General features: G+C 30.2%; 1 protein-coding gene across 3 annotated transcripts; it reads left to right on the top strand.

Moving 5' to 3' along the window:
• Positions 1 to 1,893: 1,893 nt before the first annotated feature.
• LOC148937499 (uncharacterized) lies at positions 1,894 to 12,913 on the top strand. Of its 3 annotated transcripts, XM_089072235.1 has the most exons (9): positions 1,894 to 2,011; positions 2,806 to 3,024; positions 3,997 to 4,140; positions 4,821 to 4,863; positions 5,238 to 5,285; positions 5,855 to 5,902; positions 6,484 to 8,331; positions 9,389 to 9,457; positions 11,700 to 12,913. In XM_089072235.1, the coding sequence occupies exons 4-9, from the start codon at positions 4,830 to 4,832 to the stop codon at positions 11,909 to 11,911; spliced, it is 2,259 nt and encodes a 752-aa protein (XP_088928361.1). In that variant the 5' UTR covers positions 1,894 to 2,011; positions 2,806 to 3,024; positions 3,997 to 4,140; positions 4,821 to 4,829; the 3' UTR covers positions 11,912 to 12,913. The 3 variants fall into 3 exon arrangements, with proteins under 3 accessions (XP_088928361.1, XP_088928362.1, XP_088928360.1); XM_089072236.1 differs by lacking the exons at positions 1,894 to 2,011; positions 2,806 to 3,024; positions 3,997 to 4,140 and having other exon boundaries at positions 4,419 to 4,863; positions 8,161 to 8,331; XM_089072234.1 differs by lacking the exons at positions 1,894 to 2,011; positions 2,806 to 3,024; positions 3,997 to 4,140 and having other exon boundaries at positions 4,419 to 4,863.
• The last annotated feature ends 5,376 nt before the right edge of the window (positions 12,914 to 18,289 follow it).

Below are 18,289 nucleotides of genomic sequence, written 5' to 3'. Positions count from 1 at the left end.
GAATCGACGAGCTATACCTCGATCTATTCGGACCGGACTCCGACCTCGAGACCGAGCCACCGGTTCACCAGAGCGCTCCGGCCAGAAAAACCGTGCCGAGAGTTGGCACCACGATCCAGCGCTCCGATGCGGCCCAGCGACGCAAAGCCATCTGGCTCGCGGAGACACCACCACCGCCTCCGAAACGAGGCCGACGATCCACGGAGGGATACTCGGTCCGCCCGGCCAGCGGCAAAACCGCCTCGGTGGCCACAAATACGCCACCGATCGTAAAGCCACGGATGGTCGACGTAGCGACCCAAACCAGCGCCGAGCCGACACCGCCGCTTCAACCCGCCGGCCCGACACGACCGCCGCCGATCCCGGTCGAGATATGGCCAGGTATGGTCATACCGATACCGCATTACGCGGTACATAAGACCGGAAATATCGGGCCGACATACAGGGCAGAAAATATGTCCTGCGATTCAACGCCAACGGGACCTTACGATCCAGCAGGCCCACGTAAGCCACTAGCTTCTGGCTTACGACGGAGGGGGGAGATGTAACGGAGCGCATCCTTCCGCTCCGTTCCTCCTCCGGATTTCCCCCGACCGACCATCCGTCGGAGACCGCCGAACATCAGGCGGAGTGCGGCAGGGGCCGCAAAGAGGCAGCAATGCCTCCTTTTTTAATTTCTTATACACGCGAACTCCGAAAGCGTCGGAGAATACCCCGAAAACACGTATGTTTTCGTGGTATTTCCCCGCACCGCGCCAAGCATCGCGTCAACAAGCGCGAACGCACCCCGCACCGCGCCACGCACCGTACCACCGAGCGCGAAAGCGTCCCGCACCGCACCGACGCCGCGCCACGCAACCGAGCGAGCGTCCCGCACCGCGCCACGACCGCGTCCACAAGCGCGCAACCACCCCGCACCGCGCCGCTACCTTCTCACCGAATTCCTTCCCTACCCAAAAAACCAATCATCCCCCCGATCCTTTTTTTCCGCTCCTGGGGAGAGGGATGCTAACCCCGAGATCGACCAATCCGACCGATTCGACCGAAAATACTGAGGTCGATCTCGGATATAAAAAGGCATCGCTCTCCACAGGAAATCTCTCACTCTCCGTTTACTCCTGTTCCTAGTTCATTTCCGAGAGCTCGCCTCGAGGAAACGATCTTCCGAAACCGGCAGCAAGCCTGAGATTGTTGGGGCTCTCCCCAACGCGCCAAGTTCGCTTGGCCTGGCCAAAAGCCGTCTCCGTAGCTCGCACGGCAAGCCGAGAGTTGCTGGGGTCTCCCCAGCGCGTCGAGTTCGCTCGACCCGACTCTGCCGTTCCGAGATTTCACCGCCGAGTACCGGGGTTCTCCCCGATACTACCTCTCCGAGCACCAGGGTACTCCCTGGTCGGCCGAGTACACTCGGCACCGCCACCTTCTTCTCCGCACACAGCTGGGGCTCTCCCCGGCTGGCCGAGTTCACTCGGCGTTCACGCAAACAGACGAGGGGCACACCCCCCGTCAGCCGAGCACTCTCGGCAGGGAACGGGCACACCCGTTCTCCGATCTCAACGATCCGCCGACCTCGCGAAATATCCACCCTCGCGACAATACCCGCGACACGCGTGCACGTTTAAATCGCCGATTTAAAGGCCCGCGACGAACACGTGCGACACCGCCGCCGCCGCTCGCGCCCCGCGCCACCGAACTGCGCACCGCGATCAGTATCGCGCCGACCGCCCGAGCGATCTCTTATTTTGTATTTACGCATTATCCGCGCGCCGATCGCCGCCTCGCCCGTCTACGGCCACGAACATTTAACGCGACGATTCGGTGCATTCCATCGCACCACTCTTAGTTAAATAAACATCGTTATTTATTATCAATCTCGCCTCACAATTTAATCACGCCTTTCTGTCTCCAACGTCCTCGCTTCTCCCCCTGGTAACCGACTGACCGCTCTCCGCGCGGAAAAGCGAGACCGTTATAAAACGAAGGACTTATTGATAATTTCTTTATTTTTGTTTTTGTAAGGATAATATATATTTTTTTAACAATGTTAATATTATATTTAATTAATATTATATTTAATATAGTTTTTAGACATTTAACATTTTTAGACATTTTAATTATTATTATAAAAATGTCTTGTAAAAGTGTTATTTTGATTCGTCAATCTATCTTAGGAAAACAGAAAATTAATCCAAAATCGATTTTAATATGTTGTTAAAGATCAGTCATTTTGTTCAATATTTAATTTTAATAAAATAATATTGATTTTATAATTGTTAGTATTTATAATTTTTAACAAATAGATCTAGAAAAGGCCAATGAGACGAGCGTGAATTAAATAAAATAAATTAACCAGTTTTTAACATAAGTAAGATCTACAATATATATTATTTAAGACTGAACGGAAGTACATAAATCGCTTTAACAAATTCAAAATCTCATATAAGATTTACTTATGTTAAAATCTTAAGATCTTACTTGTGTTAAAAATCGGTTAATTTAATTTACTTAATCCACGCTCATTGGGCTTTTCTAGATCTATTTGTTAATTTAATTTATGAGTTTTTACTTTTTAATTACTTTTATAATTCTTGTTTTAGTTGCATAAGAAAAGACAGTTATTTTAATTAGAATTGTATCTGCTTTATATTTTTATAAATATTTTTCTCATTATGTTAAAAATTGTTACATTGAAAAGTATTACATTCAATATTACATTCTGTAATATTTTCAGTATTACATTCTGTAATATTTCTAACACTGTGTGAAGGAAAAAATATAGATTTCTAAAATTTATTTATATGTTTATAGAAAATATGGAACATCTTTCTGAAATAAAAAGGAATTTGAATTGGAACATACCTAAAATACAATTACAAGATATAAATCTGTATTCAATACACAAAACAGATAATCGGAAACCTCAAATAATTAAATCGGAGATATTAAAGTCTATAAAAGTAAAAATAATAAAAAAAGATTTACATCAAGAAAAACCAAAAGTTTTATTAAACCAGAATAAAAATTCAGGTAAGAGAAACAAGAAACGTTTCTTTTCTGCAAAACAAATAAATTTTTATAAAGTTAAAAGTTATTTTTTATATAAAACAGGCATAATATATTTACGTAAATTATTTAATTTTTAATAGAAATTTTTGGATAAAAATGTTTTGTACTAAAATTCTTCCTCAATTGACCCTATTTTATTATTTTAAAATGTTTTATTACTTTTCAATAGTATGCCTTAACTTTTTTATATTTCACAGTATTACAATAAATTTCATAAGATAAATTAACATTTATTTTGAAATATATTTAGACATTTTTTAATATCTTTTATTTCACTTTTTATGATTTTATAATAAATTATTTATTCTTATAAAATATCTATCCTTATAAAACTTAATGTAATATAAGAGAAATTAAAGAATATTGTTGAAATTTTTTGAAATATTACATCATGAAATGTAGTGAAAACTTGTATATATATATATGAGATAATAGTGAAGGGCTACTTGAAGGAGAATTTTAGCAAAATATTTCTATCAGACAACTGTATATAACATTATATAGAATATTTCAAGAATATAGAATATATAAAATTTCATCTTTTCACAAATTTTCTTAATGAAAATTTAAAAGATATTTTAGAATTAGTAGCCTTTACTCAGGATCAACAGGAATCTTTTAATATGCTGCTCAATGATATAGAAAATTTAAATGAATTTGAAGACTGTCTCAATGTAGATAGAAGTAAATAAATCATAATTATATAATATATATTTATTATATATATGTATATATATATATATACATATATATACATATATATATATATATATATATATATATATATATATATTGAATTGTATTACACAAATAATAATAATTCATTTTGTGACTTAAAAAAATTAGATATATAAATTATTTGTTTTTTAATAACTGTTTGAAAATAAAATTATATATAATACTTCAAAAATGTAAATTTATCTCTTTTCACAGGTTTTCTTAATAAAGAATTAGAAGATGTCTTATGTTTGAATGTACCTTTTACTGATAAACAAGATGTATATTTCAATATGTTACTTGATACAGAGAATACAAACTGCAATGAGTACAAATTAGATTATATTAACACGAATAAAAGTGAGTATGCATTCAATACTGTTTTATCTGAACATTTTAACTGATCAAATTAGTCTCCATATTTTTGTAAATACATATATTGTTTTAAAATTATTGAAAATATATTTTACACTTTGTCAAATAAATAAGATAATTATTCAAATAAGAAATATATTTTTTATAATTTTTTCAATAAAGAATCTTAAAATCTATAAAGAATCAATAAAGAATTTCTTTAATTTATATTATTATATATCTATATTATTATAAATATTTATGTATATCAATCGTTAATTAGCAGATTTATACTGATACTAATGAATTGACACTAAACTTAATTTTATGTACTTTTATATTAAAAATAAATAATACTTGATAAAAATTCACACCAGTTCCAATATTAATTTCTTTAAGCAAAAACAATAAAGTTACTATGACAGCATGAAAAATAAATTCTAAAGAAAAAGTATCATAAAATTAATATCTAATATATAACGTTAATTATTATATATATGTCATATGCATTATTAGCATTTTCCTTGGCATTTCTATTTTTTTGTATATTGAATCTCACAGATAATAATTTTACAAATTGTACACTATTAACGACAAATAACATTCAGTCATCTACTAATTTGTATTTTAAGAATATTAAAACAATAATAAAAAAAATTAGATACTCAAGAAAAATTATTTTTCAGATATGTCAGATGACTAAACCAAGTGCCAATGCTGAAGATGAACGTGAGTATCTAATGATATTCTTATAGATCTTAGGTGATGTATTATTTAATTTCTTTATTATACATTTTAATTTCTTTATTATACATTTCTTTCATTATAGCACAATTTATTTAGATTATCTAATAAAATAATAATAAAATAATGAAAAAACAGTTAACTTAAAAACAGTATACATGTTATATACATTAGTATTTTCCTTAAACTTTTTTATTTTTTTATATATTTTTTATATATTTTTATATATGTAAATTTCACAGATAATTTTTTAAATTATATTAATAAATAATACGACAAATAATATTCAGCCACTGATTTATATTTTGAGCATATTGAAACAATAAAAAAATCGGATACTCAAAAAGATTGTTTTTCAGATATGTCAGATGTGACTAAACCAAGTGCTGATGCTGATGAATATGAACGTGAGTATTTAACCATATTCTTTCTTATAGATCTTAGGTGATGTATTATTAAATTTCTTTCTATAAATTTCTTACTATAAATTCCTTTCATTATAGCACAATTTATTTAGATTATCTTAATAAAATAATAATAAAATAATGAAAAAACAGTTTACTATCTTTATTATTTTCTAAAACATTTTCTAGAAAGATAAGCTACAAAAAATAATAGCAATTTTATAAAACTTTTATTTTAGAGTTTATTTTTTATGCTATCTTGGCACTTTATCTTTTTTGCTTAAAGAAATTATTATTAATAATGTTGGAACTGATGTGTATTTCAATCAAATATTATTTATTTTTAAATATTATAAAATTAATATCTAATATATAACGTTAGTCATTATACATGTCATATACATTAGTATTTTCCTTAACTTTTTTATTTTTTTATATATTTGAATTTCACAGATAATAATTTTTTAAATCATATTAATAAATACGACAAATAACATTCATCCACTGATTTATATTTTGAGCATATTAAAACAATAATAAAAAATCGGATACTCAGAAAGATTGTTTTTTAGATATGTCAGATGTGACTAAACCAAGTGCTGATGTTGATGAATATGAACGTGAGTATCTAATCATATTCTTTCTTATAGATCTTATAGATCTTAGGTGATGTATTATTTAATTTCTTTCTATGAATTTCTTTCTATAAATTTCTTACTATAAATTTCTTTCATTATAGCACAATTTATTTAGATTATCTTAATAAAATAACAATAAAATTATGATAAAACAGTTTACTATCTTTATTATTTCTAGAACATTTTCTAGAGAGATAAGCTAATAAAAAAATAATAGCAATTTTATAAAACTTATTTTAGAGTTTATTTTTTATGCTGTCTTGGTAATTTATTCTTTTTGCTTAGAGAAATTAATAATGTTGAAACTGATGTCTATTTCAATCAAGTATTATTTATTTTTAATATGTTATATAATATAATAGTACTTTTTTATATTAATAAAGCAATGATAAAATGTTTACATTTTTTTATCTTTTTTCTAAACATTATTGTTTTGCCTCTATTCCATATATCAAAAATTTTATATTTATATAATGCATTAAAAAATGAAGAATCTAATAGAACATGTTTTGGAGAAAAGATGCATAGACTTTTAAATCTCAATTGTATTATTTTTTTTCTAGCTTCTGAATATGTTCCTTCACGTTCTGCAAGTCCTTCATCAACTTACTCGGATGAAAATAACAATACAAAAATTAATAGAAAAAAAGTTTCAATTAATAAATCCAATACATTTAGTGGCCTAGACATATCCAATGTTCATTCACCAGGAACGAAAACGTGTGACGACAGCGAAATGTATGTCACAGAATCAGGAAAACAAACAAAAAAAAATTGTTTTTATTGCAAAAAACTGCAGAGCAAAATAGCACGGCACTTAGAAATCGTGCATTACAATGAAGAGGAAGTTAAAAAATTTGCAATATTACCGAAGGGAAATTTCGAGAGAAAAAAAATAATAGAAATGATTCGACGAAATGGTAATTTTCAATTTAACACTAAAAGAGCAATAAAAAATGGAGAACTTATCGTTTGTAGGCGACCGAACAAAAAATTATGTAAATCTGCAAGCAATTTCTTATCTTGCGTTAAATGTAAAGGATTTTTTTCAAAATCATCTCTTCATCATCATTTTCGTCGTTGCACTGGACGTAATAGCAAACATAGTAAATCAATAATGGTATCGGGTCGTACAATTGTTACAAGAACTCATGAAGTAGCTAATAAAATTCTCAAAACAGTTGTTTTCCCCGTATTACGAGACGATGAAATAACGCGTGCAATAAGATACGAGTTAATAATTCTATATGGGAATAAGCTTTGCTTAAAGTACAGATTACAGCATCAACATGACATGATTCGGTCTCGTTTACGATTGTTAGGACGTTATCTAGTAACTCTCAGAACAAAAAGTGAAAATATTAGTGATTTTGCCTCGTTATACGATCCAAAATTTTATGATGTCGCAATTGCTGCTGTCAATTCTATAGCAGGTTTTGATGAAAATAAAAACATATATAAAACATCATCTGTAGCATTTAATCTCGGCACGTATATGAAACATATCGGAGAAATTTTTATTACTGAATGTATAAAAAATCACGATCCTATAAAAATGAAAGCAGCTGAAAACTTTTTAAAATTATTAAGACAAAATTATGGAACAAGCATTAATAGAACAGTATTAGAAACACAAATGCAACGAAAGCGACAAAAAAAGATTATACTTCCATCGACAGAGGATATTAGGAAATTGAATGATTATTTAATGGACATGCGACAAAAAGCTTATAACAATTTAATGAAAGAATATTCATATAGAAATTGGTTAATTTTGCTAGAAACAACACTCATATCTATGCAACTATTTAATCGTCGACGAGCTGGGGAAACTGAAAGAATACAAATATCAGAATTTAAAAATTATCATTGTATTGACGAAGAAACGAATAGAGATATTTACAAATCGCTGTCAACAGAAGGAAGAAGATTAGCAAAGAAATATATCCGTTTTGAGATACGTGGTAAACTTGGCCGTACCGTTCCTGTCTTACTTCATTCTGATTTATTGAAATGTATCAATGTTATATTAAATTTCCGTTCAGATGCTAAAGTGCATCATGAAAATCCTTATCTTTTTGGAATACCAGGTTATGATAAGAAGAGATATAAATATTTAAGGGCTTGCAATTTAATGCGAACATTTTCAGAAGCTTGCGGAGCAAGTATGCCACACACATTACGTGGAACACAATTAAGAAAGCACATTGCCACTAAATGTATTTCTCTGAATTTATTAGAGCATCAAGTAGATGACTTATCAAATCATTTAGGACATACAGATAAAATTCATAAGGAATATTATAGATTACCTGTTGCTAGTCGAGATATTTTACAAGTATCAAAACTATTAGAATATGCCCAAGGTGAAGAAGAAAATAATAATGAGGATGAAAGCAGTGATGATAATGGTATGTGTGTGTGTATTTTTTATTAAATAATATGTACAGAATGTCCTAAATTTATCGTAATAAGTTAAATCCTGAAATTTCTGAGATCAAAACAAAAATCTTAAAATGTTCAGACTACAATAGTTTTAAAATAAAAAATTTTTAAAGTTGACCAATCGAACGCTCTGAAATTTATCAGGCTTATTACACAATATTAGAACATATTACACAATAATAAAGATACTAAACATCTATTCTATTCTCGAAATTAATTTCATTTATTTATGATATTTACACGTGACAACTATGATAGTTCGATGCATATCGCATTTCAATACATTTTTTATTTTATTGTTATTATTTTCATACTTAATTAATAGCCCATGCATAAGAAAATAAAACTAAGAAGCGATTCCATCAATAATATATGTAGAATTATTCAGTTTAGAGAATAACAGATGTTTAAAAATACTTATTATTGTGCAATATGTCATTCGCATTAGATATACACATTTCATATAGTTTAATTAAACCTTTCTTATTTGAAAACTATTATTGTAACTCTGATATTTTTAGGATTTTCATATTTCATAGATATTAAGATTTTTAACTCGAAATGGTCTCAAAAATCTGTCGTTAGTGAAAATAACATGATCTGTCATTTTCAATTAACTATCAAAAAGAAGTTTAAACTTCCTTTACAAATAACAATTTAATTTTAATATTTTATCTTATTAAATGTATATTAAATTAATTATAACACATATTTTTACAATTTATCTAATACTACAAAATATAACGAATTTAATTTTAATAATTTTTAAGAATGATAATAAATATTGCAATTTTAAAGATTTATAAAAGATGTATATAAAATATAAAATATAAGATTAAAATATAAAATGTTGTTATTTATCTATATAATTGTTTGAAATATTTATATACTTTCACATTCCAGTAATTTCATATTTAATAGCGTTTACCACATAAATATAGTGCGATAATGTTCAAATTTGTTATTAATATTATTATTTTCTGTCACTTACTTATTATAGAATTATGTCTATATATATTTTAGATAAATCGGAAGCATTATCCATTGAAAATGACTCATATAAGACAATCGTGAGAGACGAATTTTCTTCTGGTAAGCAGAAAAGTGAATTAACATTTAAAAAACAATAAAATTCTATTTATTTGAACTATAATTGTAAGAGTGTTTGTGTTATATCTATTGGAAATTTATCTCAGAATTCTTATATAATTTTTCATGTAAATTTTAGAATTTTTTAGAAGATCAATATAATTTTATAGCCTTTCAATAATTTCTTTGTACAAATTGAAACATTTTTCAGAAGTGCCAAATAAATTTACATCTATTCTCGAATTCTTCATATAAATTCTAAAATATTTATAAGATTTCTCATTTCATAATTTTTGATAAAATTTTATGAAATTTGAAAAAGTTTAAAATATTTTTTTAGAATAAGAAATCTTAGAAATCTTAAAATATATATTTCAGAACTTACATATATGAAATATTCTGAGGAATGATGTAGATTTATTTAGTATTTTTGAAAAGTATTCTAATTTGTATAAAATTTCTAACAAAAATTTTCGCCAGAGATATAAAACTTCTTATAGAGAGCAGAATTTTATATTTAAGATCAATTATTTAAAACTTAATTTCAAGTAACTAAAAAATTATTTTTATTGAAAGAAGGATTAGCATATTTTTTTTATCCTCTAATCAGCAACTCATTTAAATTATATTCAAACGAATTAATCCTTCGACATGTCCTGATTAAATATATTAAAACTAAATATATATAATTCTTCAAATAAATATAAGTGTATGTGCGTGCATGCATGCATGCGCTATATTATTTTATTCGAATTATATCATTCGAATTATGTCATTTGAATTATATCTTTTATTACTTTTATAATATTTAAATATTCTTATAATTTCTTTCCTAACGTCAAAAGCAAAAGGCGAGAATTTTTTATTATTGAAAATAATAAAAAATTTTTTATTCTTTCCGTTTTTCCCAGGAAAAAAGTTACATAATCAGTATCAGATCTGCTATATTAATACATTTACTTATTTCAGAGGAACATGAAACATCCAAAGATTTGGAAAATTGTAAAGATGTTGTGTCAGAAAAAACATGTTGCAGTAAATAAAAAAATATTCAAAATTATTATTATTAATTTTTTTTCTAAGAAATCTTTTTTTAAAAAATGTTTTTAAGATTTTCTTGGTAAATTCTTAAGAATGTATACTTTAAAATGTTTTTTAAATACATGTAGCATATAGCATGTATGTCTAAAAGACGTCTTATGAGAAACATCTTTAATTAAGACTTTACTAAACATAATATATATGTTTTTAAGACATCATAAAAAAACGTCTTAAAAATGCTTTTAAAGATAGATTTAAAACTATATAAAAAAATGTTTTTTGACCTCTTAATATGTCTTTTCTATCATCAATACAATCTGTAAAAATTCTAAATGACATTTCTGAACATATTTACATTATTGACTAATACGAGAACGGATCAATAAGTCCGTGACTTTTTGAATGAAAGATAATTTTTTCGGCAAAAAAACGTTTTATTTCTCAACTCAATTCTCAATTCAAAAAGTCACGGACTTATTGATCCGCCCTCGTATTAATCAAGAAGCGATTACATATTTATTGATCGAAATATATTTAAGATAAAGCTATTGAAACATACTAACAAAAGGAAGATACGAGACAGAAACTAGAATTATCTGATATATCAATGATTTAATATTTATTCAATTTTCACAACAACAAAATTCTAATTGTAATAAATAGTCAAAATTGTTCTGTAAATATTATATCAATATACCGATTTATTAGATAATACCAAATTCTGTCTCATATTCTCTCTGTTGTCAATGCTTTTCTGTATAATTAATTTTTATATCATTATAAAATACTTAAAAGATTCAAATAAGATATTATTTATTCAAAAAGATGTTTATAAGATGTCCCAAAGACATCATAAACCGGATCATAAGATGTCTTAAAGACATTTCTTTATAGTTTAGGGAGACATCTTACAATATTTTATATCTTTAACATCCTGTGTTTGGCTCTTATTGGCATCCTTTTTTATCTCATTGATAATTTATTATCTTATTTACTATATTTTATTTATTACATCTACATTATATTTAAAAATAACACATTAGTCTTTAAATTTAAAATACTACATTGATTTTATTATATTTTTATTATGTAAATAGGCGACTTATAAGGAATAATATTTTTTTATTCATTTTATTTTTGTTCTGTTTTTTCATTATTTTCTTTCAAATATCCGCAATAATGTAAATTTTTAAAAAATTTTTAGCATCTCCCTATGGACCCACAAAGCGAATTCGTTGGAATGAAGAGGAAAAGAATACTGTTTTGTCGGCATTTATCACATACTTTGATAACGAAAAATTGCCTTCTTTAAAGGAGATTAATAATGTAATACAGAACTCTCCATGTTTGAAAAGCCGAACAGCACAAATTAAAACATGGCTGTACAATCAAAGAAAATCTCGAATACTAAAATAAGTAAAAGTTCGCTGAAATTTTCATCTACTTTTTTTACTCACCAGTAAAAAGTACAAAATAAAATAGTTTAAACTAGACTTGTTAGCCACAAAATAAATTACGTATCACGCAAAAATTGTTGGCAATAGTCAATTTATGAATATTTTATCATTTTTTTCAATAAATAAAAAAAATTTTATTTCAAAATTTATTAAAAATAAATATTTGATTGAAATATATATCAATTTTAATATTATTAACATAAATTTCTTTAAGCAAAAAGAATAATTACTATAAACGTTAGCATGAAAAATAAACTAAACTGAAACTAAAATAAAAGAAAACTATTTGTCATAAAAGTAATTTTTGTTTATAAAATAGCTATTACATTTTGTAACTTATCTTGAAAAACGTTTTAAAGATAAAATAATTTTATCATTTTTGTAAGACTCTTTTAAATAAGTTGTTTTATAAAAGCTTTTCTTATAACTTAATTTTTAATCAGATAATCATTTTTAATCAGATAATAATAAAATGTTTTTCTTAAAATTTACTACCGAATTTCTTTTTATATATTGAATCTATTTAGTAGAATCCACTTTCAAGAAAAATATTTTATTATATTTTATTAAATTAAAAGTATTAAAATTTAACTTACGAAAGGAGCCTTCTTTTATAAAATAAATTTATTAAAAAAAAAGTTTTACAAAAATACATTTCATTTTATTAAACAATTTATTTTTTATTTTTTTATGCAAAATATGCAATTTATTTTATTATATTTAAGACATCTTTCAAGACAAGTTAAAAAATGTAGCAATTTTATATGACAAATAGTTTTGTTTTATGTTTTAGTTTCAGTTCAATTTTGGTTCATTTTAATTCAGTTTTAATTAAACTTAGTGCAATTTAATTTTAGTTTATTTTTCATGTTGTCATAGAAATTTATTCTTTTTGTGTTAAGAAATTAATATTAGAATTGATATATATTTCAATCAAATATTATTTACTTTAATATACTTTATAATAGTAATGCATTTTTATAACAGTTTGACGATAGTATTTTTTTATATTTACTGAAAGAAATAGTAAAGTATTCGCATTTACTTTCTTAAATGTGACTGTCTTGTTTTTTGTGTTTAATGTATCAAAATTTTGTATTCTTATAATGCATTAAAAGATAAAAAATCAAATAAAACATATTTTGAAAAAAAGAATGTAAACTTTAATTGTATTAGCTGTTTTATTTTAGCTTCCAAATTCCTAAATACGAGGGTGGATCAATAAGTCCGTGACTTTTTGAATGAAAGATAATTTTTTCGGCAAAAAAACGTTTTATTTCTCAACTCAATTCTCAACTCAAAAAGTCACGGACTTATTGATCCGCCCTCGTAATATAATTTCGCAGCCGCGAGATTCGGCGAAACGCGGTGCCTGTTTACGAAATTCTTTCGTCTACTGTTCTCGCAATTGAGTATCGCGTTCGGCAGTCGGCGCGATACTGGCGCGGTTCGGTAATGAGGGGCACGCGCAGCGCGGGCGGTAGGTACACGCGGATCTTTAAATCCGTGGCGTTTTAAATTACACGTGTCGTCGTGTATTGCAATCAGCTGAGCGCATAAGGATTCGCGAGATTTCGCGGATGGAATTCGCGAAGGATTGGGTTGACCGAATATGCTCCCCCCGTGTAGATGAAGGCAAGTCGAGAGAACTCGGCGGACCCGGGTGTACCCCGATACCTCTGCTCGAGATTGTCGAGAGAACTCGACCGGCTGAGTGAAACTCGCAATTCGGATCTTCGGAATTATTGACAGTACTCGGCGGGCTTGATACTCGGGCCGAAAGGATGTAATGGTGTGGCCGGTGCAGGCGAACTCGGCGCACTGAGGAGGACCTCAGCAACTCTCGGCGTGCCGTATAGAGATCGGATTAGATGTTAGCGGAGCCAGACGGATCTGACGCGTTGAAGAGTCCTCAACAGACTTCTGCTAGAAATGCGCTCTGTTACACTCTTACTAAGTAACAAATACTTATTACGACAGTCAATCAGAAACATTAATAATAACTATTGACACATCTGATTGATTATTGCAATAAATATTTGCGATTGTGATCGCTCTTGCTACTCATTGTAGAATGCTTTTTATTTTTTATTTTGCAAATTTCTTAAATTTTAAACACATACAGAATTTTGTTGTTATTTTTTAATCTTGATTGAATGCAAATTCTTTAAACATATAAGATTTATAAGTTAAATTCACTATAAGATAAATGTAAAGATTTAGATAAGTAAAGGTTAAGTACGAGGGCGGATCAATAAGTCCGTGACTTTTTGAATTGAGAATTGAGTTGAGAAATAAAACGTTTTTTTGCCGAAAAAATTATCTTTCATTCAAAAAGTCACGGATTTATTGATCCGCCCTCGTATATAGTATTATAATACTAGCGTCGAACATCTCACTGCCGACGATATTATCATCTTTTTTTGTTCCATTTATTTTATTAAATAAATTATATTTGTTTCTTAAGCCTAATACCCGTTCATTACAAATTATTAAATATATTCGTCTCCAAACATCCTCGCTTCCTCACTTGGCGAACCGATCGAGACTATCCTGCCCGCGACGAAGTGAGACCGTTTTAAGTGTTAATTAGTTACATAATAATATGAAGTTTTCAAATCTCAAACTTCTACTTTATAATCAATCAATACACTTAAAAATTTCGTAATGTCCCCAACATAACCAAATTATTATGTGTAGAACTTTGGAGACGATCCTCAAAGTATACAGAAAAAATATGTCCCCAAATTTTACAATTTAACATATATATATATAGAGTTATCTAGCAATTATAAAATAAATATATATATAGATATAATCAGATGTATAAACGATACAACTGTTGTAATATTATGGTAAATATTATAATTTTTTTGATATAATACGATGTATAAACGATAAGACTGTTGTAATATATTATGGTGTAATGGAGCGTATGTAAAAGCTCCGTTACTAGCGCGCGCTATACGGCCATCTCATCCGAAACCGCCCGAACGTCCTCGACTGCGACCGAGCGATTCACGTGCGCCGCAGATCAGTCATGCGCCGACGGCATGATAGATCAGCTGATCCTAAACAATTTTAACAAATCACGTGGTGACGCGTCGTCTTAAACAATATCAACAAGTCGCGTGTTAACGCGTCAACACAAAAATTTGCATATATAAATCCGACAAATTTTTGCAGATGACACCAAACCTGTCCGATCATCCAACCCGTTCGCTTCCGATCTGATCCGAACAACGCGAGAATCGAATACCGAGCGTTCTTAATATACACGTTCTATCCTTTTACGAAAAATCGGAGTGTTCTCGGGTTTTTCTTCCGCGAGATACCAAGCGTTCTCAGTATTCTCGTTTCCTTTTCGTCCGGAAAGTCGGAGCGTCTCGGACTTTTCTTCTACGGAATATTGGGCGCTTGCGATATTCTCATATTCCTGTCCGTTTAAAAGTCGGAGTGTTCTCGGACTTTTCCTTCGACATACGCGAAAACACGTATCGCGAAAGCGTCTATAGTTGCTTAGCAATCCGTACGTCCACACGCTTGGCAACACGTGGGCCTGGTTGCTTAGCAACGCGCTGCGTATCCGACTCACGCGCTATTCCGCAAGTATACCTCATTGCATTTACTGCTCGATCGCGCTGCAGCAATCTCAAATATTATCCAAGCCTCGAACGACATTGCTGGGAGAATCAAATACATCATCTTGTCTTCACTAAACTGCCAATCTTGTTATAAATAAATCTAATCATTTTATTGTAAATTAAACCCAGGCGTCTGTAAATTTTTTTCTGAACCCGACGAGCATTTCCGAGCTTCCGAGCTATGTCCCCGCATCCGTACCCTATATTATCCAATCACGCAGGGACATACCGTTACAATGGTAATTTTTTATATCATGTATCAATATATAATTTCTATGCCTTGCAGTTTAGGATGGCAGATACATTCTTCTTTTCATATATTTATTACTTTTATATTACATAATGCATATATCATAATATATAAAGTCCTCCTCATAGTCATTTCTTATATTTTTATTTCTTATAATTTGAACTGAATTTTTGTTTCAATTAATTGTAATTTTTGTAATACAATTAATTTAATTTTATATTATATTGTTGTATATTATTACTTATTTTATTGTTATTTTTATATTATATAGTGTACATGTAATAACATATAAAGTATCCTCATGGTCATTTTTTATATTTTTATTTCTTATATTGGGTTGTCGGAAAAGTCGTGACGTATTTTTTCTATCTTTTTCAAAAGTCATTTATTTATTTTATTTTATATAAAGAGAATTTATTTTTATAAAGAGCAAAGATCAATCAATGATATATTGCCCGTTTTCTTCGACAATCTTTTGCCATTTCAGTGAGTCTTCTTTCTTTCAGAGAGTTTCATAATTCCTCGTTCAGAAGAATCTGTCTTTATCGGCGAAAAACTGAACAAAGTGCTGATTTACAGCCTGAATTAAATCATGTTATACCATGCAAGGAGTTTTGAAAGAGCGAAACAGTGAAAGTAAAAGTCTGACGGCGCAAGGTCAGGCGAGTGGATGTGGCGACACATTCCATCCAAGCTCCAATAATTTTTGCTGGGTGGTCAAATTTGTATGTGGTCTCGCGTTGTCGTGATAGAATACAATTCCTTTATGATTAACGAATTCTGGATGTTTCTGAATGATTCGTTCAAAATGTTTAATTGCCGACAGTACACATTCGAATTGATTGTTTGGTTCTTCGGTAGGAGCTCGAAAAACACCTTTAAAATCCCACCACACTGAGAGCATAATCTTCTTCTGATGAATGTTCGTTTTTAATGTCGTTTGAGGCGAATCATCACGTCAGGATCAAGACCATTTGCGCATCACATTGTTGTAAACAATTCACTTCTCATCACAAGTTATCAGTTGCTTCAAAAAAGGATCGTTTTTCTCACGTTTAATAAGCATATCGCAGATGTTTATACGCGTCATCAAATGAACTTCTTTGAGTTCATGAGAAATCCAAATATCGAGCTTGCTTACGTATCCCAGCTTCTTCAGATGGTCGTGAATGCTTGACTGATGTTCAATGTTTCTGCAATCTCTCGTGTCGTGTAATGTAGGTTTGACTCGATCAATGTCTTTATTTTGTCGTCATAAATCTCGGTGGGCCTCCCTGACCAAGGAGCGTCGTTGAGGTCAAAATCATCAGCACGGAATTTCGTGAATCATCGCACTAATGTTCTTGTATTGTCACTGTAAACTTTACACAACTTTTCATAAGCTTGACGCGCGTTCTTCTCTTTACGGAAGTAAAACAGTAATATATGGCGAGAATGCACAATTTGGTCTTCCATCTTCAACTTGTTATAAAATCTCCAAAACTCAACCAAATTGCTCAATTTTTTTTTTTTAGAATGAAGCTAGAACTGTCAGTTGTCAAATGACATAGCAATAACATAGATGCGAATGACTCTAGTACTTCCAAAAATAAATTTGCGCCATTACAAAAATGCGTCATGACTTTTCCGACAACCCAATAATTTGAATTAAATTTCTGTTTCAATAAATTTTAAGTTTTGTAATACAATTAATTCAATTTTATAATTAATTTAATTCTAAATTATAGTTTAAGACTGACAAATACAGCAATCATACAAATACGGATTACTACTTTATATAATTTTAAATCTCTGAATATATATCTGTTATCTAAGTTAGTTGACAGAGAATTAAAATGTTGTTTTAAGAGAAAATTTAGTTCCTAAAAGATTAAATTTGAGTACGATTTCTTATTAATATTTTTTCTTCATATTTAAATATCTTCAGTCGTTAATTAATAATTTCTCAAATTATTTTATCTATTTTTATTAAGCTTTGTGATTACAATATTAAATATTTCTCCGAGATTTCGAATGATGAAGAAATTGATAAATCAATTTTATTCGTTAATTAACTGAATTGAATTATTGAGCATCAAATATAAAGTGTCATATTAACGTAAGTTTCTATTTTTAAAACGTGCTTATAATAATAGCGCATTGTTTGTCATTCTATTTTTATTTTATTATTATTGTTACGACCGAGCGATATTCCGCTCGACGTTATCCAATTTCCAACGTGAAGATCGTTCTTTGCCGCGGTTGTCAAGCGATCGTTAAGCGGTTGTCAAGGGGTTGTTGTAGCGAAAGAATCGGCGGCGCGGCGCGCGAATTTGAGCCGTAACGCGGATTATAATTGCGAATAATAATTAATTGTGAAAGTTCTTGTTAATGCTCCTGTGCTTTGTGCGTAATAAAGTTTGTGTTCTTCCTTTCTTGACGCGAGTGAACCCGCCGCAAGTGT

This window comes from Pogonomyrmex barbatus, unplaced genomic scaffold (assembly GCF_055798465.1).
Source record: "Pogonomyrmex barbatus isolate J1 unplaced genomic scaffold, ASM5579846v1 scaffold13, whole genome shotgun sequence".
In the NCBI taxonomy this organism is placed as follows: domain Eukaryota; kingdom Metazoa; phylum Arthropoda; class Insecta; order Hymenoptera; family Formicidae; genus Pogonomyrmex; species Pogonomyrmex barbatus.
This window is presented reverse-complemented; position numbering and strand designations above follow the sequence as displayed.

Excerpts from the sequence above, each read along its gene's own strand:
- LOC148937499 (XM_089072234.1), top strand. The coding sequence starts at position 4,632 with ATGTCATATGCATTATTAGCATTTTCCTTGGCATTTCTATTTTTTTGT. Across the intron at positions 5,903-6,483 it reads TGATGTTGATGAATATGAAC|CTTCTGAATATGTTCCTTCA; the intron begins GTGAGTATCTAA and ends TTTTTTTTCTAG. Across the intron at positions 9,458-11,699 it reads GAGAGACGAATTTTCTTCTG|CATCTCCCTATGGACCCACA; the intron begins GTAAGCAGAAAA and ends AAAAATTTTTAG.